The sequence below is a fragment of the Phaethon aethereus genome (assembly GCF_964289735.1).
Source record: "Phaethon aethereus genome assembly, chromosome: 2".
Lineage (NCBI taxonomy): Eukaryota > Metazoa > Chordata > Aves > Phaethontiformes > Phaethontidae > Phaethon > Phaethon aethereus.
This window is the reverse complement of record NC_138582.1, coordinates 138682245-138704704: the sequence shown is the minus strand read 5'-3', so window position 1 is coordinate 138704704 and position 22460 is coordinate 138682245. Positions and strand designations below refer to the sequence as shown.

The following is a 22460-nucleotide window of genomic DNA, read 5'->3' as shown; positions in this document are numbered from 1 at the left end:
TTTAAGATTGCAGTCTCAGCTGGACTCACTAAAAGCTCAGAGGAAAGTAAATTGGGGAGATATGGATATAAATGCTGTCATTTTTACGGAAAGAGTGAACAAGATGTGGTCCTTTGATGTAATTTTTTATTTTAAGAACTGAAATTAGAGGGAAAAATTCATAATAAAAAAAGTTTTTGCTTTATCTTTTATTATATTAATAAACTCCAGGAAAAGACAATGAAATGTACTGCTACTGTCTTGTCAGAATGAAGTTAGCAGTTAATGCTCTGCATTGAAAACATTCCTGTTTACCAAAGCAAAGGTTGTCATGATACTCTGATGGTGATAACGAGAAAAAAATAATGATACTTGATCACAGTTAACCTGGGATAATTTAATTTAATTCAGTTCAATTTCCTTGGACTTCTGAAATCCCTGTGACACAACAGATTTGTATTTTCATGTGCTTCATCTTTGGATGTCTTATGTTATGAACATTATTGCTTCTGAATCAGCAGCATGCTACCTTGTGACATGTATGAACAGCAGTACTCCAAGATGTGGACTTTATAAATTGATCTTACAAAATGCAATATCTATAGGTGGTACTGAATTTTAGCTCACAGCATGCAGCACATGTTACAAAAGCTCACGGATATTTATGTATATGCTTTATATGTGTTTAGGTAAATGCAGTTGGCAAGTAAATCCAAGGTTTCAGTGAAAACAGATTTTCAGGGATTAAATTCATGACGCATACATTAAAAAAATTTATTTGATTGTTTTTATTTTCAGTATATTGACATGCATTTTGATTTTTACCCTTCCTTCCTTTCAGCAATATGCCCCTCTGCTTGCCGTGTTCAGCACTCAAGGCCAGTCAGAGTTGATTCTTCTCCAGAAGGTGCAGGAGTACTGTTATGACAACATCCACTTCATGAAAGCCTTTCAGAAGATAGTGGTACTCTTTTATAAAGGTAAAAGTCTATATCCACTGTTGTATACTGTGCGTGGATTCTCTATGCCAGCCACTCAGCTATGATGTAATAGGAGACAGACATTCTCCAGGTATTGCATATGAGAAGGTTGTGTTGGAGTTGAACTCTGAAATACCTTTGATAGTGCAAAGGAGTGTGTGGCAGCAGGAAAAGCTGAAACAAGCCCTTCTCTCTCTGTTGTGTTTATCCCATAGTCAAGAAGCATGAGCAGGATCCAAGCACCATCACAGTCTGTTCAAGTGCAATTTAGTTCTTGTGTAAAACCAGTTTGAGGAAGACATTTCTATAAATTCCTGGCAGCTTTAAAAAGTAGATTGTAGCTTTGTTTTAAGAAACCTTGGAAGTGCAAACCCTCTAGGCAAGAAGATTGGAGGGGGGCGGGGAGGGGAGGGGAGTGTTACTCCCTCCCTGCCAGAGGGAGATTTCCTTATTCTTCTTTCCCTTTTCCTTTCCCTGCCTATTTCTTGCAGGTGCCATAATTTGAGGGACTTAATTTTTATTGTGAAGTTGACTTCTTCACAAGTTTATTCTGATGGGGTTGTCATAGAGACTAGTGGTCTTGCACTGTGTGTGATGGGTGGGTACCAAACAGTTTGTTCTGACATTCTTGCTATAAATACTTGAAGGAGAACAATCAGCAGGAGTAGAAACCCAGTATTGATCTTTGTTCAGCCTGTTGTGTCCACGTACATGTTCAAGGCAAACAAGTTCAGACCGTTAAAATAATTTCATAGCTTTAGAAGGCAGAAGTGAATCACATGGATTTATTTCCATCCTTGTGTCAATATAGCGTGGCCTCAATGATCAAATGAAAAAGCAATACACCTTGTCTCTCTACCCTTAAATTGTACAGTTTGTAAACACTGTTAATGACTGAGGACAAACTTGAAACTACAACCTACAGCAAGCACTTTATTCAGTTTTCTTTGGAAAAGAAAATTCACTTCGAACATGATGAATGAGTTCCGTAACTGCTGTGCACTCAGACCATAAGTGATGGTTAAACCAGAAATAGTCTTGTGTAGGATTCCCTTCAAAATTTTTGTAAATTCATTACTGCATTAGCCGGCAAGAGCGACCCTGACATTCCAAAGGATTTTAAAAAAAGGAAATAAATCACTGAATTGTACGTTAAACTTAACATGCTCCGAGAACCCAGATCCCATCGACTCCACTCACCCTGCATGCTCCTGTTCTGACTCTGGGATGTACTCGGGCAGGCTGGTTAAGGAAGGGTGAGAAGACTTTAGCCTCAGCACTACAGGTGCCACAATGTTGTTTAGGATTCACACGACATTTAGAAGAGCATTTGGAGCTACTGTATGGCCTGTCGGTGGAAGCTGTGAGTTCAGCATGTCCAGCATGTGCAATACTCTCCATGCCTGTATTCCTGCCTGGAATATCTCGGGCAGGCGTGCCGGAGCACCCGCCTCTCTGCCATCTGATGCGGTCATGCGGTGGCACAGCTGCCAGCCCTTCCTGGCACCGTTCGGGCTGAAGCTGGATCTGCCCTGTTTGGCAGACTTACTGCTGCCTACTAGCAACTGCTTGCCTGCCTTTACAGCCACTAGCCACAGGGCCCTTCTGAGTGCTGGACACAGTAAGGGGGTCATCAGCTCTATCTATTTAAGGCAGCTTTGGAGTTAAACAGTGTCCATTAGGTGAGGACATACAACTGCGTTAACCAGGGAAGATTCTGGGAGCACTAGTCCTCCAATTACTGTTTCTCTCATGTGATGTTATCAAGCTTTAACAACTCATGGCTGTGACTTGTCCAGAGCCATGCTTCCTGCCTCTGCTTTGCTTCAAGTGCTGGTGGATCTCACCCTCCTCTTCTCTCCAGTTCATACCTATCTGCTAGAAACAAGCCAGTAAATCTTTTGAGAGACATACACTTCATGGTAGATAAGCTGCTGGTGACAGCATACCTTTTGTTTCCTAATAGTCAAGGAAAACAGCCCCCAAAAGCTGTTACTGGCTATGTCAGTGGTGAGGGAACAGCAGATGCCTGTGTTCCCCTTTCTGTTGTGCTTCAAGTGTAACCTGCACAGGTTCTGGAGAGGTTTCAGGGTACCTAATGAACTTTTTCTAGTGACAAATACAGGCATCTGAAGTATCTGTGGATGGGCAGACAGAAATGCAGCTCTCTACCAGCATGAATGTGGACAGTTTATTGTTTATTGCTTATTACTCATTATGAGGCAGTGCTTCCTGGGCATGAAGGTAGTCATCCGTGATGATAGGCACCAAAAGCCACTCATGCTGTGACAAATTTAGTTGTATGACTACTCTCATCAGCATGTCCAGCATCTTGCATTTAAATCCTTCCCATATTTCCAGCATAAAATAGCCCTTGTATTACTTTCGTGGGAATTACCTGTAAATACCGAAACATATTGATAGGAACGGTGGGGCTCATTAGCACTTAGAAGGTCTTGAAAGACTTTGTTGTTTGGGGTTTTTTTTTATTCTGTGTCTAAACAAGGAGGAGTATCCACTTTTTGCCCATTGAAAGCCCAAGCCCTGTTTTCCCTTCCGTGGTAGCAGCTTCTTACCAGCTTGTAGGTGTAATCTGCAAAAGCAGTTCTGTAGTCAGTTAAAGCCTGTTGATATTATTATTAGTATTACATCTTTGTGTTCCTGGTACAGTACAGAGGAAAATAAGCTGTCCAGTTCTGTACTGATGCCTAGCTATGAAGTTGCTTCTCTTGTTATCGCTTAAAGCCTGTGCAATTGTAAATCTGCCGGCTGCATTTTGACCAATACTCTAAAAGTAATTTGCAGAATAAGAATTACTGAATTCTCCTGAGCAACACCTAATAAGTTTGCCAGCCTCCTTGCTAGTTATGCTTGCACTGTAAGATGTACATTGTTTTTCAGTCCACTCCGTGTTGCAGTGTGTCCCGTAACTGTGGGTAAAATAAGCATTGTTGTTATTGGATTACATGCTATATATCATATTCACTTGCAGAACCTCCTTTCTTTTAGTTTGTGTCCAACCTGGAAATTTCAAATGTGAAATCTTGATGTTATTGATATTAATAACGATTCCTTTCATAAGGATTTGAATTTCACCCTTTGGACAGCAAGCACCTTTAGCAAGCACAAAGCCTCTGTGTACTTTCGCATTAGAATTCAAGACAATGTTTAGAAAACACAAGTACCTGTGAAGTAGTACTCTGGTTTGCAGCAGCATAATTAGGCCTCAGAGATACTTTTCTGCAGCGTGGAGAGGTTGTAACCAAACGATGTAGACTGGCTTCTCAAACGCTGCTGGAATCCTGCACTTACAAGGACTGAATCTTCAAGTTCCACTTGATACACGGGTTTTGGTTTTTGATGGAACGCAATTACATTTAAATATCTTCATTATTCAAGTACTTACTTTCGGTACTGGATGCAAAATTTTCCCAGAAAAAAAAAAAAAAACCAAAACGTAAAGACCATAACTGTACTGTGGGTGACATTCCTTGCATTGAAAGAGCCCTTGCCTTAAGGCTTTGTCCTCCCAACTGAGTTAGCTGCAATAGTGTTGAAGTTTGCAGATTGATTGACTGTGGTGGGAGCTGACAGGGTATGCTTTTCCCTTTACTGCCGATGGCTATGCCGTTTGAGTTAAAAGCAGAAATTCATTCGAACTGGGTGATTTAGTACAAAGCTGAGACCCAAACTTCAAGTAACTTTCCAGTTAACCCTGCAGTAAAGACACTGTGCTCTTCAGTCTCTCTGCTCTGCAGCTTCTCCCTTTCATGAGGGACGTCCCTGGAGGCTCTGGCTGTGGGTGGTTTGAGTGGCAGTTGGCTGCACCTGCAGGAAAACCAGCTCTCTCGGGCTGACATCACCTGGGACTGCAGTGAAAATGATGTGCACACACCCACAAACCACAGTGTTCAGCTTCAGCCAGTAAAATATATCTGTAATCAACTTTAATGAGGAATAACTATATATATACAAAATGAATCATACCCTTCCTCCTCCTGTCCCCCTCAGTGTTCCCATTGCTTCAAAGCAACCTAGAGGTATGATTAACTACACCCTGTCCTGCATGATTGTTTAATTGAGCATCTCTGTGCTGACAGGAAAATATCGTCTCTTATGAGCACTGGAGGCATGAATGTGTTATAAATAATATTGCTCAGAAATGAAAGGAGAGATGCAGTTGTCCTTTTTGTAGTTGAATGCGTTTTGTTCCCCACTGTTAGTGTAGGAGGCTATGGAGTTATATACAGGCAAATTTTTCATCCATCTGACTTGAGAATGTTTTAATCTTTGAGGCACACTGAGATTGCATGCTTCTATGACCAGGTTTGGGGTTTTGGGGAGGGAAGGAAAAGTTCCCTCTTCCTCTTTGGCAATAAACCCATTCAGCTTACAGTCTGCAAATCAAAAAACTAAACTTAAATCCTATTACCCTTGGGCTGAGCCCATATGTGCCTGCCTGGAGGCGCTTCCTTGTACAGAAGTGTAATACGGACTGTAATGCAGCAACGGGCTTCTGCAGTCTCTTCTGTACAGCAGCTTCGTGTTTCTAAATGTCCACGATGCCCAAGAGCTGGCCTGAGCCGGGGAGGGAGTGCTCGACTCTCTCTGTGCCCCATCCCCAAAATCTCTCCTGATTTCCTTTGCCTGTCCCTAAGGATCATAGTACCTGTCACACCCTGAGTAATTCTGCGGAGTTAGTTGTGTGAACTTCAGGACTCTGTGGTGAACATAAGCTTTTTACATGCAGGGATTAAACTGCAGTTTCATGAGAGTCCATGTGAAATATTTTCAGGTTTGCTAAATGAAAATCCTGATTTGTTAAATGCTGTAATGGCTTTGAGCTACTGCTAACAACTACTGGCAAGTATTTAATGCAGCATGTTTTAAACCTCTTTCTTTGCTCCAGTGTTTCTGTTACATTGGAGAAAAAGTTCATGGTGATGGGTTGTGATTTCAGGAAGATACAGCTTTATGTGCCACTTGCAGGGTTCACTAAGTGCAACTGTGTATGTACTGAAAAAAGCCCAGAGCCAGCGCAGTCCTGTTTTCCCTGTGTTTTCAGCTTGCTGTTGGTTGCGGCAAACTGCAGAAGAGGTTTTATTTTGGAAAAGTGTCTGAGACAAGGTAACTTCGTCACACGCACTCACTAAATTCCAAATTTTCAGAGAGACTTCATATTCATTTACTGTTGGATGTCTTGGGATAGTTGTGATTAAGTTCAGATGTATCCCTGGTTGCTTCCATCTGTTTATTATTCAACAGCATATGTGAAACGTGTCTACTCTGTCTCATTTGATCAGATGCTTTGGGGTTTTGGTGTCATTTATTTCAGTTTGCCTTCTTATCTTCCCTGCCACATCTGCTATAACCTTTAGGCTGAAGCAGAAGGTGATGGTCAGGGTTGGTGCTTTGGCAAGCGAATACCCAGTGGGTGGGACAGCACCAAGGAGCTCAAGGAAGCAGTGAAGAACTTGACATAAATGTGTTGATTTTGCAGAGCAAGGGAGGGTAGTTTGTTCAAAGACAAAAAGAATGGAAATTTTAATGAGATGTAAGAAGCTGTCTTTAGTCTTTTTATAGAACAAATACAGTTGGACTTTTTTTTGTTTTTGCCTCTTGCATTACGTAACTGCCAAAATGCCATTGTGGATCCCAGATTTCGCCTCCACAGCCATCAATTACTGAGATATTTGGCTTGGCTGGATCACAGGAGCTTTGTTCCTGGGGCTAGAGGTTTGTTTCTAGACCTAAATTTGCATCTGTTGGAAACAATAAGTGTCCTTGCTGTTATTAGGATTTCTTTATTCGGAATCTCACTCAGCCTCACGTTCCCTCACTGGGCAGCTATTTTGTTCTTGATGCTGACAGAAAAATGTCAGCTTGTGCTGTCCATCTGAGCCGGTCCCTTAAAATGGGTGATCTGAATAGTGGCCTGAAAACTTACTAGCTAAAAACAATGTAAAAAATCTAGGGAAAAATGATTGCAAAAAATCCCTACTGGCTGTCTTTTAACTTTTTAATCGGGAGGTGTCTGTCACTTCAGATTTCTAGAATCATGCACAGTGCTGTGATTCAATGGCAAGAAAAAGCGTGGTATTTCTTATTGTAACTTCTAAGATGTGCAGACTGATTTTTTTTTTTTTTTTTTTTTTAATCCAACCATTTTACGTGGTGTATTTAAAACAGATTAAAGGAGGACTATCCTTTACAGAAGCACAATATTTGGTACTTTAATCCTAATATGTTGCACATTTTATTGCATCTGGAATCCCTTATATGCATCGGATATTCTGTAGTTCTAGCCTAATATAGTTTGTGCGAAGCTTGTTCCATTGTGATCATATTATTTTATGCTGCCTTTAAAAAAGAAAAAGTCTTTCTTCCCTTATGTTCAAAATCTTCTAACTTCTAAAAAAATACATGGATTTTTTACAAAAACTGATCTGTATTTCAGCTGATGTTCTGAGTGAAGAAGCTATCCTCAAGTGGTATAAAGAAGCACATGTTGCTAAAGGCAAAAGTGTTTTTCTTGACCAGATGAAGAAATTTGTGGAATGGCTACAAAACGCTGAAGAAGGTACGGATTCATTTAAGGAAATAATCTCTTGGCAAATCATATTGATTTTTCCAGGTTTTAGTTGTACTAGACATATGAAGTATACAAACTTTCAGAGGACAGCTGGCGTTTGACTGCTCCAAATTGTTTCTGGTCATGCCCAAGCCTAACAACGCTTGCTGCTTTTTAATGTTTGTGGTGTCCCTGTGAAGTCCTTAAGTCATCAGGTACCACTTGTCTGTAGATAAATTCTTTAAGCTTCTGCAGGGAGGAATGCTGCACTGCTGACAGCATGAAGTACCTTGGTGTTAGCACGTGCAACCTAACGGTTCTCTGCATTGGTGCCTTTTCTTCTGTTATCGTCTGTACTGGCGACATCAACATAGCATAAGCCTGCCTGTGCCACTGCAGTTGAAATTGCTTTTAGCTGAATAATCGGGCTAAGATATGTGGTCTGCATTTACTGCTCTAAAACACTTGGGGAGGGGAACTAGTTTCTTTAGCCCCTAACTTTATTTTTCTCATGTTCTGTATAGGAAAAGACTTCGGTTTGTATTGAATACCTTTTTTGCATGGAAAAGGAATTCCACTTCATTTGGGAAGAGCAATCCATGTGTAATAGATAGGGATATAATTACTAGTGTTCCATTTGCATCCATTTAATGTAATTTGTTTTAGAGATTTGGAGGGAATATGTAGTAATGCCAAGGAGCAGGTAAGACTGCAGCAATTCACATGTGCAGGTAGCAGTATAAAAATGGTAGCTCCTTTCACACTTGAGACTTTGGACTGGCAATCTTGGTTGAGGTCTAATTAAGCATTTTTTCCCCCTTTTAATCTTCTCCTTGAATGCCTTTCGCTTGCCCTTCATTTTAATCCTTTCCTGCATGTCTCCTCTGCCACATGTCCTTAATTACAAAGTCCAGTACAAATGGAGACGAAATGTTACTCTAAGAACATGTAGACCATGTTTGCTCTGAGAAATCTGATCTAATGTATATTATCTGTTGGGAACAAGCCCTTTCCTGTCAGGTGAATGCAGACAGAAATACAGTATGATGCAAAGTAGCTTTAGGTAACAGAAACACCATCTATGCTCCTATTTCTGAATTACTTCTACTTTTCTTACTTCTACTTCTTCTCATTCTACCTCTAAATTAATTTTATCTTATGTTGTACAAATTGTTAAAAACTTTGTATAGATTTTATACTTGCCATAGGGTAACACTACGTATGCCTTTCTAGATAGGCTGGATGATGATGATTGATATTTGCAGAGCAAATAGTTTAAAGGGTGCTTCCTGGTTGACAGCAGTACAGCCTACTCATAGAGTTTAGAAGAGCGAGCAAATAACGCTGATCCTTCATTAAACTCGGCTCTGATATGCATTGCACCGCTCTGCTGATGAGGACCAGAGTCATTGATAGTGATTTGATTAAGATTCTAGTGACAGATCTGTAAATGAAGAGCTCCACAGTGGAGAGTAGCAGAGCAGATCTTCGTCTTCTGAAACTGTGTGTTTCTTTCTGGCTTACTCTGTTTAATCTGCCAAGCTTTCCTGGGAAGTACTAGGTGTGATGAAAATTTTCATGTGAATTTTGGAAGGGTATCTCGTTATTTTTATAGAATTACTTACATCACTGTCCTTGTGCAACCTATATGACATGTTTTACTTCTCTTCTAGAGTCGGAGTCTGAAGGGGAGGAGAACTAAGACGGTTCAACAAAGCACACTCTCAATCTAGGTTAATGCCAAATGTGCTTGGGAATGCTGTACTGTTCAAGCAAAGAGGCTTTACTTCAGTGTCACACAGAAAACTATAGGCTAGGCTTTCCTTTTGTTTAGAAGAATAAAGGTTTTTAATGGAGCCCTGAGGCATTAGATGCTTTACTTGGGACTCTACCTCTGGCTCATTGTACACTAACTTAGGCAAAGACATTCAGCAAGGAGCCATGTAGAAAAAGTGAAATGAAATACTTATGGACTCCTTTTTATTAACGATCTTTTTCAGGTACTATGGTATATGAACACTCCGATTTCTGTTTATAGAACTGTTTGGTCTGTGTTTGTAGCTCAGTATTGGCTTGTGTATGTGATTTGACACCACCACATTTTTTTGAATAAATGGCTTTTATATCTTAGTTTTGTGGTGTTAGTGTGTATGTTTTCTAAATTTGGTTTTTCTGATTTTTGAAGTGAAAATTACACAAGAATGTCAGCAGACTGTTTTCATATTTCTTAATCACAAAATCAGCATCAGTAGTTGATCGGGATTGCTGTCTAATCTTTAGTCCCATGTTTCCATATAACTTCAGACAGATTAACCAGATTCCCTAGCAAATGTTGGTTCATTCAATTTATTAATTCAAAGAAAATGTACAGGAATAAATCTGCAGAGTCCCAGATTTGCATGTACAAAATTGATGCACATGATAAGTAGAACAATATGCTGTTCTCAGTTCAGACTACACTCGGGTATTGGTGATAGATAAATTTTTCATGAAAAAGCATCTCCTTTTAGAAGCACTAGCTCAAAACATGCATGACTAGAAGTCATTCCATGTGAAATCTGCAATTTATTTATGTCATTGTGATGTTACAATTAGGTATTTGACTGAAATACATAAATGACCATATACTCAAGACCCATCCTATGTTCAATATTCTTCTTGTGCCTTGATGTGATGCCATTTACAGTTCCAGTGCCTGGGACCTGGTTAGGATGTTGCATAAATAGAAGCAATGTGCAGGTTTGTACATGCACGCAAGTCTCAAAACCCAAGCCCAGAGCTAAAGGTCTGACATTGCAGGAATAGTCAGCCAGCACTCGGGATCAGAGTCCCTGGAATCCTGTGTTGTGTCATACGGATATGAACTCAACAGCAAAGGTCCCACGCAGCACCAGTCTCTTGCACTTTTTGTCACAGCCATTCATCAGGTACCAGTTACTGACATTTTATTTCTCACAGGTCCAGTTACTTTGGAAGTAGTCTTCTCCTGCCCCACTCCCCCCTTTGCTGTCCATGCCTCTAGCTATACTTCCCTTTCAACACAGAGTTAAATCCACGTGAAAGATGAGTGAGTGGATTAGTGAGGTTTAGAAAAGACAGGCTTGTATTCTTAATGAGGGAAGAGCATGAAACAGCGTAACTAAAGTGGCGTATTTTGTCATTAGAAACCAATAAGCTAACATAGTACAGATTTTTCTATGCGAAAGTCAACATTTCATGCAAACCGCAGATCATGTGGTTGTAAATGTCTTGTCTCAATACGTATCTAGCTTTACTGGAAACAGCAAATAGCAAGTGGAAATCAGTGCTGTTGAAGGCCAGCTTTCCATCTAGAACAGCGTTTGTTTTTGTAACAAGTATTGATCTTTAGAAGGGGAAATATGTCATGTGGATATTTCCAGTAACCTAGAGGAGACAACAAGATAGCCATACTATAAAGCAGAATGGCTGCATGAGCGGCATGCTTTCCATTTCAGATTTGTTACTACAGAAAATAAATTTGCCAGGCACTACTGACCTGGGACCCTCTGTCCACGAACTCTGCAGCTGTGAAGTGGTGGTATTGAGTCATTACTGATATGGAGCTGCTATTGCTGGAAATATTTCACATTCAAAATTGCGGTTTTCTAAGGTAGTAGTGAATATTCAGTTGGGTGTACGTAAAACTACTTTTCTGTATAATCTAAAACTCAGACTGATTTCAAAGGGGCTGAAGACGCCATGAAACGTACCTGCGGTGAGACTGCCAGGGCTGGCGAGAAGAGGCTGGCTGCGGGCTGCCTGGGCCAGCTGCTGGAGAGAAAAATCATCATTGGCAGGAGGCACTTTGTGGCAAAAGGCAGCAAGTCTTGGATGCCTGTTGTGTCTGTGCCCTCAGCGTACAGCGGCTATAAGCAAAGCGCATGCTCATGCTCGGCGAGATCTGCTTCACTGAAGTTCAGGTGCCTACAGGCCAGGCACCTGTCGAGTTGGACTCTGATCCTTATGGGTTCCTTCCAACTTGAGATACTCTATGATTGCTGACGCACTTGTTCCAGGCTGCATTTATAGATGCTGTGTTGGAGGGAAAGGGGTGTTTTTAGGACAGGGCTGTTGGCCAAGCTGAGACTTGTGATTTAGAGCAGCATGGGGAGTTGCATTCTGGACTGACAGTAGTCATCCCATTTTCAGTCACACAACTCCTGAAACCCAACATCTTCTGCGTTTGTGTCTAAAGTTTAGCTCCTGGGAGCCCCTCTCAGCTTGCCTTCCCCCAGCAAGATGATTTGTTATTTTGCTGAGGCAGTAAGTGTTCCTGATTCTAGTTTTCAGGAATTTTCCCCACTTAATCTTTGAGATCAGTTCAGATGGGGACTTTTCATGCACATGTGTATTTTCATCTGGAATTTTAAATATATGCCAGAAACTGAACAAGGTAGGGGCATGAATACAAAGTCATGGTTTGCATTAGACTGAATTTCAGTACAAACATGTAATGATCAGGCTTTGCAATTAAGCCTGGGCAGAGCTTTTGGTATGACCCTCTTCAGGTGAAATAAATACCCTTCCCTGGAAGCCTTCACAGAGTCTGTATTTCAATTAAAGATGACCCCAACCCAAAGCATTTTTTTAATACAACCGTTGAATTAATATTTCTTTGACAGAAAAATGAAAGTTAGAGCCAATGCTAAATATGTTCAACTCTGAGGTCAGTTGTCTTATAAACATACTTCATAGAAAACATGCTTCACATAATATATTGCATTTAATTTTGAAACAATCTGTGTGTCTCACAATAGGATGCACTTTAAAATGGGGATTATTGAAGTTGATTCCTCCCTCCTGGCCTCTCCATTCTGAAGTCATGTGGAGGTTTTAACCAAGACCCATTTATATTGCTTTAAAACATTCTTCTGGCATGCAGGTGCTTTCCAGGAGAGGGACCGCATCTTCCCAGGGATGCAACAGTGAGTTAGGTTTTATGGGTTTCTCAGTTAAAGCACTGGTTAGAAAGCTGATAGTTTCTTGCTGCTTCTACTACCTAATTGCATTGCAGGTGTGTTGAACCATGTCAGTCAAACTGTGGGCTCCCACCCCACGGCAGGTCCTAATCCTACAAACCATCACCAAGCCAATGCTCCCTTCAGTGTTTCCAGCAGCAATCCCGCTTTCACCCCTACCACGTTTTGGCTGGTATTTACCCCCAGGACATGTGGTGATGACCTTCCACGCCAGCATCCCTCTTACCTGCTTGGCCAGCAGGTCTCAAACCCAGTGGCCAGACCTGTGCCAAAAGGAGCAGTGGAAAAGCCCACGGGCACATGCGGGCTGGTGGGCAGGACCCTCTGCAGGTCCCAGAGGCCAGTCTGCTACCAGGCTCGGGAGAGATACATCGAGGGGAGCAATTAAGATTTCTACACAAAAGCTGTTCTTGACAATTCTAGCAATGTATTAGCCAACTGGAAAATTAAGGATTTAGCTCTTCTCTTTGTTCAGTCTTACAGATTTAAGTAGTTTTGTAACAAACTAACCCCACATCCACTACAGAATAGCACAGAATCACACAATCATTAAGGTTGGAAAAGACCTTTAAGATCAAGTCCAACCATCACTAGCTACATATATTAAAATAATGGCCAGTTACTCTTTTAATATTTAAAAATTTCAGAACATAGGAGAGAGATATTAGTGAACTGATGCATATGTTAATTCAACAAAGAACCCTGAGCTCTAGTAATGATGTCTTTCTAATTAGGGCCCAGACCATTGATGCTGTTGTCAAAACAGGTTTAAAAATTGTAACTAAAAATACTGTTAAAAATAATTTTTAAATAATATACTCAAGTGCTTACTATAATATGTCCAATAGAAATAATATATACTATTGCTAAATATTATACATATTTAGAATTAATGTGACATGCATTGTATATGAATATTAAAATATCTTTAAATATATAAATAAAATTATTAATGTAAAATTATTTTGGAAGAAAACGATTTCAAATGTACATGTGTGAGAAAGTCACTGCACTAGTAAAAGATATGTGTGCAATACTAAAGTGAAGATAATTAGACACAGTATTTTGACTACAACCCAGTTTCAGTCCCTAAGAGTTCTTTAAGCAAATAAGCTAATTTGTAACTTCAAAACTTTTGGAATATATTTTAGTTTTGTTGAGTGGTTGAGTAGCTTTACTCAGGTAGGTTATTTTTAATAAAAATGTTCAGAAAATTCAGAAAACTGGGATTTTGAAGCATTGTTAATACATAACATTTCAGCCTGAATGCAATCACTTGCTGCCTGGAATTTACCCTACTCCGTACTAGTAACTGAGGTGACAACCAGACAAACAAGTGGTTCAGCCTTCTCCCTTCCTGTGCTGTAAGAAATGGCTGAGCAGCTACTTTAAGAAAATGCACACAATTGATCACCTAGCTATTAAAATTGATTTTAGATTCCTTTTAATACCTCTAAGCTATGCATTATTTTACCTCTGCAGCATTTCAAACTAAGAGATTTGAAGTCGATTAACATCTCTGAGAAGTTCAGTTCTTAGCTCAAGCATAATTCAAAACATATTGTTTCTTAACAACTTTGTCACGTAGGAAAGCCTTGGAAGCCTCGTCATGGCCCAGGGCAAACTGTGCCGCTGCCCAGGGAGGTGGTAGAGTCACTGTCACTGGAGGTGTTCAAAAAACATGTAGACGTGGTACTTCGGGACATGGTTTAGTGGGCTTGGTGGTGTTGATGGTTGGACTTGATGATCTCAGAGGTCTTTTCCAAACTTAATGATTCGATGATGCACATATGTGCAGGAGAAGCTTCTATTCTTTCTTCTTTTTGGGACTTGAGAAACACCTTCTAGAAGGGCTCCTATCCTTCATTATGACATAGGAGGTAGGGGGTTCTCCTGTGACCTACCTGGCCACACGCCTGGGCAGAACTTCTAAGTACCACCCACTTCATGCCTGTTGTTTGGCATATAGCAGAGAGCTGAGGTCATAAACAAAAACAAGTGAGCAACTTGCATCATTGTTTTCCAACTCCTTGACAGCAGGCCAGAAGGGGTCAGCAAGCTTATGTATAAATACAGGGAAGTGGTAAAACATGAAAAGCATAAACTACACTAGACAGTGCTACAACATAACCTCTCCAAGCTCTCAGTGCTACCCCCACTGGCACTCCCTATAGCATCTTTAAGCCAAACACACTCCTTGGGAATAGTAGAGTTCAGCTTTCCCACTCTCCCTGGGTTCATATTAGCAAGCTCCCCTGTTTCATCATTTTCACAACAGCTAGGTTTTGGTTTTTCTTGAGTCCCATACTGTTACGAAAAATTTTTGCTGAAAACACCAAAATCCTTCTGCTTCTTGAATTGTCCCTTGCCACCCAAATCAAGGCTTTAAGTGACAATGAGATGCTTCCTCAAGTTTTTAAAAGCCCCCCCCAACCTGTTTAAAGGCAAAAGGAAGTGTTACACAAGGCCTCATAAACTGGCGTGGGGGGTGGGGTGGGTGGGGTGTGTGTGCCATTGTGTTTACCTGCAATGCAGCCGTAGTTCACAGTTTAAAACACAAGAACTTTGCTCAAACAGCTGTGCACCAACCTGAGTGGCAATGATGGGACTGATGTCTGGGAGAGGGATGACTGACGGATCGGAGAGGGATGGCAGTCTGTCTGTCCCCTTGCAGGTAGCACCCAGGCTTAGGGTCCCTGGTGCAGCACATCACAGGGCTCCAGCTCCCAGCACAGCAACTGTGGTACTGCATGAGCAGCATGAAGCAAACTTGGTAGCGTCTTGTATTTAAGCAGCACAGTTTCATTTCAGGAGAGCTTGTACATTAAGCAATGAGAGACCAGCACTTCAAGAGGGGCAAAGAGAGCAAGAAAACATGTCCCAATCCCTTACTACCAGTGCTGGAAATGGTGTGGGGTTGCTGAACTCGTTTCCGTTTTGAAGACCTTCCTCAAAATGTGAACTGTCAGACTGGCAGGTTCAGCCCTAGAGCAGTGGTGGATGCAAGGCACACGATTATTCAGCCTCTCTGGGTTTGCCTGAAGAGCATGTGGAGAACAAAACCCGTTGCTCTCAAACGTGCCCATACTAAGGCGCTGGTAAACTGCCTGGTAATTACAACAGCCCGCCTCTGGCATCTCAAAGGCTTTGCTTTAGGCTTCCCCCATCATGTTCACAGACAAGAATAACTACCTTTAAAATCACATTTGCAGTTAAAACTGGGGCTTTTCGTTACCTAAAATAAGGTTTATGGGCTAAGACAAAACAGCCGTTCCTCAAAAAGAAGCACAAATAACGTTACGCAGATTAATTGCAGCCAACTATTCAGTGCTGGCCAAGCTGTGACAGTTATTAAGAACCTAAGCGAGGACAACTTACATAAGTATCTTTTCCAAAAAAGCCACATCTTTTCATTTTTGAGGTGGGGGCAGGGGGGAAGCAAATCTTCAAGGTTGGCATCTTTCACTTCACCACCAGGCTTTTGGTTTTGTGCTATCCTATTTAAGGAAAAGTTGATTCCTGCTTTTTACTAGCCACATGGACTTTTAGAGCTTCATGTGAACGGAAACAAATCTGGGGAGGGGAAGTTATGCCAACACCTGCAGAAGACACGATTCAGGCAGGTAAGCACTCCCAGGCTGTGCGTGTAACCTATATTTGGCCCTTGGCACAGAGCTGCTGCGCTGGCGTCCCGGATGACCTGCTCACTTGCTATTTTTTCCCCAGCAGGAATCCAATTACCAGCATGACAGCGGCCGCAGTTTCCTTCCACGGAGGTCTGGTAGCTCATGTCACCCCACGCACTAGCAGGGGTTTCAGATGCTTGGCCCCTTCTGGGTTTCTCCTTTCCAGTTTACCCACGTTATTTGCCAATGAGAAAGAAGTCCTGAGCTTACAAGGGACCTCAGAAGCATCAGTGGGAGCTGTGCAGGTTGGAATCTCACCGCACTGCTACTCCCCACTGCCCTGGGGCCATGCTGGGAGAGCAGTGTCCTTAGTACCCATCTGAGGTGATGCAGACAAGAAGGACAGTCAAGAGTATGCGTTTGCTTTCTTCCTGCCTCTCCTACGAGGGATGCAAGAGAGAAAATCACTTGTCAGTCTCAGCCATCACTGAGCAGGACCACACGGATGGCTCCATTTTGCAGACATACAGGACATTTCCCCTCCCCACTGGAGAGGCGTTGGTGGACAGTATATGCCAAGATCCACCACCATCTCCCTGTCAGCATGAGGAAAGAGGCCAGTGCGGGAACTGCTAACGTAACACAGCTGCAGACCGACAGGTAACATTTTGGTACTTGGTTCTGTCACTCCCATGGCTGCTGGCTGCCAGAAACTCAATTACCTCGGTCCAAGTGTCTCATTTAACAGGTCAACGTTAACAACTGCCACTGCCTCCTACACTCATCGCTAGCACTTCTGTCGATGGCGTTACAAGACTCGAGTGTCTGCTTCCGTACCGTCCAGCACCCTTCACCCTGCGGGACTGCAGGGAAACTGTGAACTGCTCTGGAGCTCCACTAACAGGGAGAAACACACCTGTGAACACCAAATTTATCCGATTTAGGAACACACAGGAATAAAAAAAAAAAAAAGAAAGATTCAACCCAGAATGAACAAGTAACTGTATCATGGCAACTTCATAATGCATTTGCTTTGCAGTCTTTTCCAGTGCACCAGTTGCCTGAGATTTTTGTGTTTCTTTTTCCCTGATGGAGTTTAGGAACATTGCTGACAGGCCAACATAACTCTCTCCATATCATTACTAGTTATTGATGGGATATTTGCATAATGCTGACAGTCATAAATTATGCCAGAAGAAATAATGAAACAGTATTGTTTCCAAGTATCCAAGGATATGACCAAAATAAGGTTTGTAGGCACACCTACATTATTAGGCCCACTAGTCTAGCTGGGAAAAAAATCAGTAAGCTTTCAAGTACATCAGTCCTTCTCCAGGCCCAAAATAGAAGCAGCAGCGTTGGAAAAATAAAAGCCAATTGAAAACAACTGCCCTAAAATTTAGTTAGATTCGTATCAATAAGACCACCCAAGAGAAAATAGATGGTATCTGTGATACTGAAGGATATTCTAAAGGGAAGTGGGCAGGCAGATAATTCATAGTTTCTGGAATAAATAGGACACGTCAGTGGAAGAAATGGTTAAAAGATGTCACGGAATCTCTCTCTTTTACTGTGTTGATGACCTAAAAAAGTTCAAATATAGGAGATTCAGATTCTTCCACCTTTGCTCAAGGGTGACAGACGGCACAACATTAGCTGGGAAAAAATGGTATTTACCATGTGGCTGGGTGCCCATCCCGGAATCAAGTCTGTCCCTTCTTGCTCCTATGATGCAGACCCTTGGGATAACACCAATGCAAAGACATCTTCTGAAAGAGCCTGGAGATGAGACTGTACTTCCACAACCAGAAATTTCTCTAGTGTCAAGAGATGGAAGCCATGTATGATAGACAGATCACACTTTTCCCACCTTTTGAATATAAAAACTTTTTTTCTGTGTTTTTATTGAGACAGTGGGATTCTGAGATTAACAGAAACAATGTTATATTTCTTGCTATCACAGACTTTGTATCTCCTGCGTTTGCTTAGAGCTTAAGACAGTAGTGAATCCAGAAACCTCTGAACCTGCAAAGCTGTTCCAGAAGAAACCATTAAGGCTGGTTTCTAATCGAAGGGTATCTCAATCCTGTACCCAGCTGAGAACATCCTGAATTCTCTCTCACCTCACAAAGCACACATAATTCAATAAATTCAACATGGAAACACTTTCTGCCCCCAGACAGATCACCCCTCATTACCACGGTATCTCACCTTCCTCTCCCTCACAGGTTGGCCCAGGTTTCCAAAAAGACTGGGAAAACATTTTGCCACCCTCAGCTCAACTTCTGGACCTGCAATCAGAGCCATCTGCCCTCCTGTGCCGCTGGCTGCTGAAGTGCCTGTGCAGCAGCACCTCCTGCAGCCCCTGGCCTGGGGGAAGGAAGAAGGATCCCCCGCTTCCCAAGGGGCTGGGACCAAGCTGGCATTGCTCCGGACCCCTCTGGTGCCCCTCCAACGTGCGCACAGCCTCCCTGCCGGGCCCAGGGGAAGCAGAGCGCACAAACCACATCTCCTGGCACAATTCCTCTCTTCCTCAGGGAAATCTGTGTCGAGCCCTAAAATAACCGCAGCAGCCAGATTTGTAGGGATGCAGTCTCCAGAGATCCCAAATTGGTCAGTAACTTGTCAGGGGAAATGCCAGCATCTGTAAAGACAGAGAGAGAAAAGGATTATTCAGTACCAGACCTGAGAGAAGTACGGGATACAAAAAAACTGGACAGAAAGATAATTCAGAATAACTGCATAAATCAGGGTCACGTTACTGTCACATTTCTGCACCAAACAGCACATAGGTACTGCTCTCTCACATGCTGCTGCTCTTCCAGCCACACTCAGGTCCCTGTTACAGCCAGCAGAGATTGCTTTATCTGTTTCTTTCCTTTTATTTCAGCTTTCAACTACATTTTGTGCATATTCATATTCAGTTTCCTTTATGTGTTTTCTTAAGTTTTGCTTGTGTGGGTGAGTTTTAATATTTTTATAACTTGTTATAGTTTAGTGATTTATGTAGCATCTATGTTATTATATTTATGTCATACTTACAAATTCGTGGCCATCACTGCAACTGAAATTACTTTTTTTTTTTTTTAAAGAAACCTTCTTGAAACAGCAGCTGATGATGCTCCTTTAACTGAAGAATTCTAAGGCCAAAATGCATCTCAGATAATACAGCCACACATCTGGATGATTTATTTAAGTTTAAATAACACAATCCTTCCTTAAAAGTCTAGAAAAGCAAATGGCCACTTGTTTATGCTCTGCCTATGTGCAAGCTCGCTTTTATACATTATTCAACTTGAGTAGGATAGATGAAATGCAAGAATCAGATGTAGGCAAGAAGAATCAGCATAGATAAATCAAAAATATATGATTATATCTACTAAAGAAGTCCTAAAACAACTCATTCTCATTACCCTAAACTCCACATGGTTTCCACAGGGTCTGGGAGAGGTTTAAAAGCTGCAAGTGGATACAGACAACTGACTGAACAGGAACACATGGTGGTGCTAATGTTGCAAAGCAACCCTGAATTTTTAACATGAAAAAGGCACAGAGGGTTAAGTGTGATCTTCTTGGGAATACTAATCCTCAGAGAGGCAGAAAAAGGACAACTTCTTCCCATACCAAGGGAAGAATCCACTAGGGACAACTTCAATAGTATAGATGGGAACCTAAAAGTAAACTAGAAGAAAAGCACAAATGGACTGCCTTCTACAAACATAAATGAGAGAGTGATAGCAGAGCAACAACCTGCCAGTTGAAGTCTTGCAACAGTGAGAAGGTCTGAACCACGCTGTAGATGACATTTAAGCTGGAATTTTGTTTCCATGATGAAATTCATGCTGTTTTCACAAGAAGTCGCTTAAAATACCAGGAACTCAGAGATATTCTGGAATTCCCAAGGTTTCTTACTCCACCCCATAAAATGGAAACAGAAATCCAGATACACCCCCAAAATGCAGGCATCAGAACCAGAAACTCCTTCCCATTTTAGAGAAAGTATCACCATGTTCCTGACCCACCTCTCACCAGCCATTTTTCACTGCCGTGCTAGCCTGTAACATGCAGAAACACACTCTTCTTCACAGACAAATAAAAAAACCAGAAATCACCCAGCTCAGTAAAATAACACTAAACAGATTTGATAAAGCACTGTGAAAAAAAACCTGACTATTGAATGAAAATATCAAGCGTGCTCTACTGCCCAAATGCAGAGGTGCCTACAGCATTTGGTTAGAGCAGGGCACATGCCTTTGACACAGGAATGTCAAATAAAACCACCATACAACTTAAAAGCTGTCTCAGCAGCTTCTGCAGTTAAGTGTTTACCCACTGTTTGGAGTAAACCCTGTACTTTGTGGGACCATCTGTTTTGTTCTGTGAGACCTGTGACCTTCCTGTCCTTTGGCTCAGAGATGGAGATGACACTCAAGGCAGACATCAAGATACCTAGAAATGCTGCATGAATTCTGACAGCAGAGACTTATGGGGATGAAGTGATGGGGTTTCATCCCCAACACAGATATAGCAATAAGAAGCAGATGAGAGACCTGAAGTCCACTCTTGCTGGTCATCTCAGAGAAAAACTTCTTAGCACCAATAGACAGAACTGAGATTGGAAACAAACGCTGGCCTGCTGTTGACAGGGAGAGGGCCATGCCTGACTTTTGTTGGCCTGCGTCTACCATAGTATCACTTGTAATAGCTAACTGCACTCATCATATCTATTATCACTCACGTCAGCAATCCCACTGAACGGCTGCAAAGAAGCACCACAGTGCACTCACAAGTGGCCAGTGCTCCAGAGCTGTCCACTCCTACTACATACAACTAATTGCTTGCTCTACCCGAATTACATGAGGAAATACTTCCTGGGGAAAAGCAGCCTCCAAGAGCACTTTGAGTACATCATATTCATTTAAGGCTGTATTCTTTAAAAGATAGGTTCATATTTAAAATGGTTTGCTACTGCTGAAACAGCCTTGTTTTTCAGCAGCATCCCAGTTACTGCTTTGTCGACTGCTGTGTCTCTCTCAGTGGCATCAACAAGGCAAGCAGCACCAAGTATACTGTGAGGTGCCATGACTTGGGCTGCTCTAGGGAAACTGTGCCATCAAGCTTCAATACACTTCTAGAAGAAAAGCCACTCCTGTGGTGACAGGCTGGCAGCTTCCACAGCTGACATCTCTCAGTCATACATAGAAGGTGGAAATAAAACACAAGATGGTGTCAAAAACACTTTTCTGCTCATACGGGGAAGCAAACTATTTTTATCTTCAAAATCCACCATCATTTAAAATTCTCTGCAGAATTAAGTTTAGACTTACCTTTACATTTGCTTGGAATTCGGTGTACTTTCTGTAAAGCAGAGTCACTGCAAATTTTCCCTCATTTTGTGATTCTTCAGTCATTCATTTTCTTAAAAAAAAAAGAAACAGAACAGCATAAAACCCGCTGTGTCCTTCCTTCATCCTTTACTGTTTGCTTCTCTTACTCTCTTGCACAAGGGTTCTTGACCCATGTGAAAGTACATAATTAAATGGGAACTGTATTACCACACTGGCAGAACACTCTTCTCTTTGACTGTGTAAACCGTATAGAAAAAAGCAACTGCATAGAAAAAAAGAACAAACCGAACTTAATACCTGGCCGATTGATATCAAACCATTTTTGACTGATAGCTGTCTCAACCAGCACCAACTAGAAACATGAAAAACCATAGCTTCAAAAGGACAAACCCTAAATTGGGAATGCAGGCTGGCAAGCCAGACAACAGAAAGAGGAAAGTCTTGGCACTACTGAGAAAAAAGTTTGGTGAAAGATAAGCCATGCTCTATCACTCTTATCCTTCTTTTAGGGAAATTTTACCAAGCCAATTCAGCTGAAAGAAAATTCCTGTGTGCTTAAGGGATTAATTACTTATTGCAGATATCAGTATCTGACTGTCAGCTTGTGTAATGTCCCTAAAGCAGGTGTCTGGGCACTGACAGCAGAAAGCACTAACAGTAGACTGGATAAGCAGCGAAACCGTAGGATAAAATATGAAGCTAAGTTTAAATCCGTAAGCCTATATATTGCTTAGCTTGCATAAAGTCAAAAATGCACTCCAAGACAAACAGGCTGATTTTCAGCTGTACAGATTGATTTTACAGCTACTGTATTGGAGCTGGACGTATAGGTCAAGAGTAAATTTGGAATAAGCACAAGATTAGGGTTTTGCTGTCAAACTCTGCAGATCACCTGACACTCCAAGTAACCAGCAAGGCTTGTTTCTTCTACTTCATAGTTACTAGGTACCTATTCC

The 22460-nt window shown here is 41.6% G+C and overlaps 1 protein-coding gene across 1 annotated transcript in view; it reads left to right on the top strand.

Moving 5' to 3' along the window:
• BZW2 (basic leucine zipper and W2 domains 2) overlaps positions 1 to 9232 on the top strand; it is a gene marked incomplete at its 3' end in the record, with an annotated part of 36443 nt that extends 27211 nt beyond the window's left edge. The window contains exons 9-11 of the mRNA XM_082015539.1: positions 821 to 959; positions 7417 to 7539; positions 9204 to 9232. Coding sequence (XP_081871665.1) covers positions 821 to 959; positions 7417 to 7539; positions 9204 to 9232 — 291 coding nt within the window. The remainder of the gene's footprint in view (positions 1 to 820; positions 960 to 7416; positions 7540 to 9203) is intronic.
• Positions 9233 to 22460: the final 13228 nt, after the last annotated feature.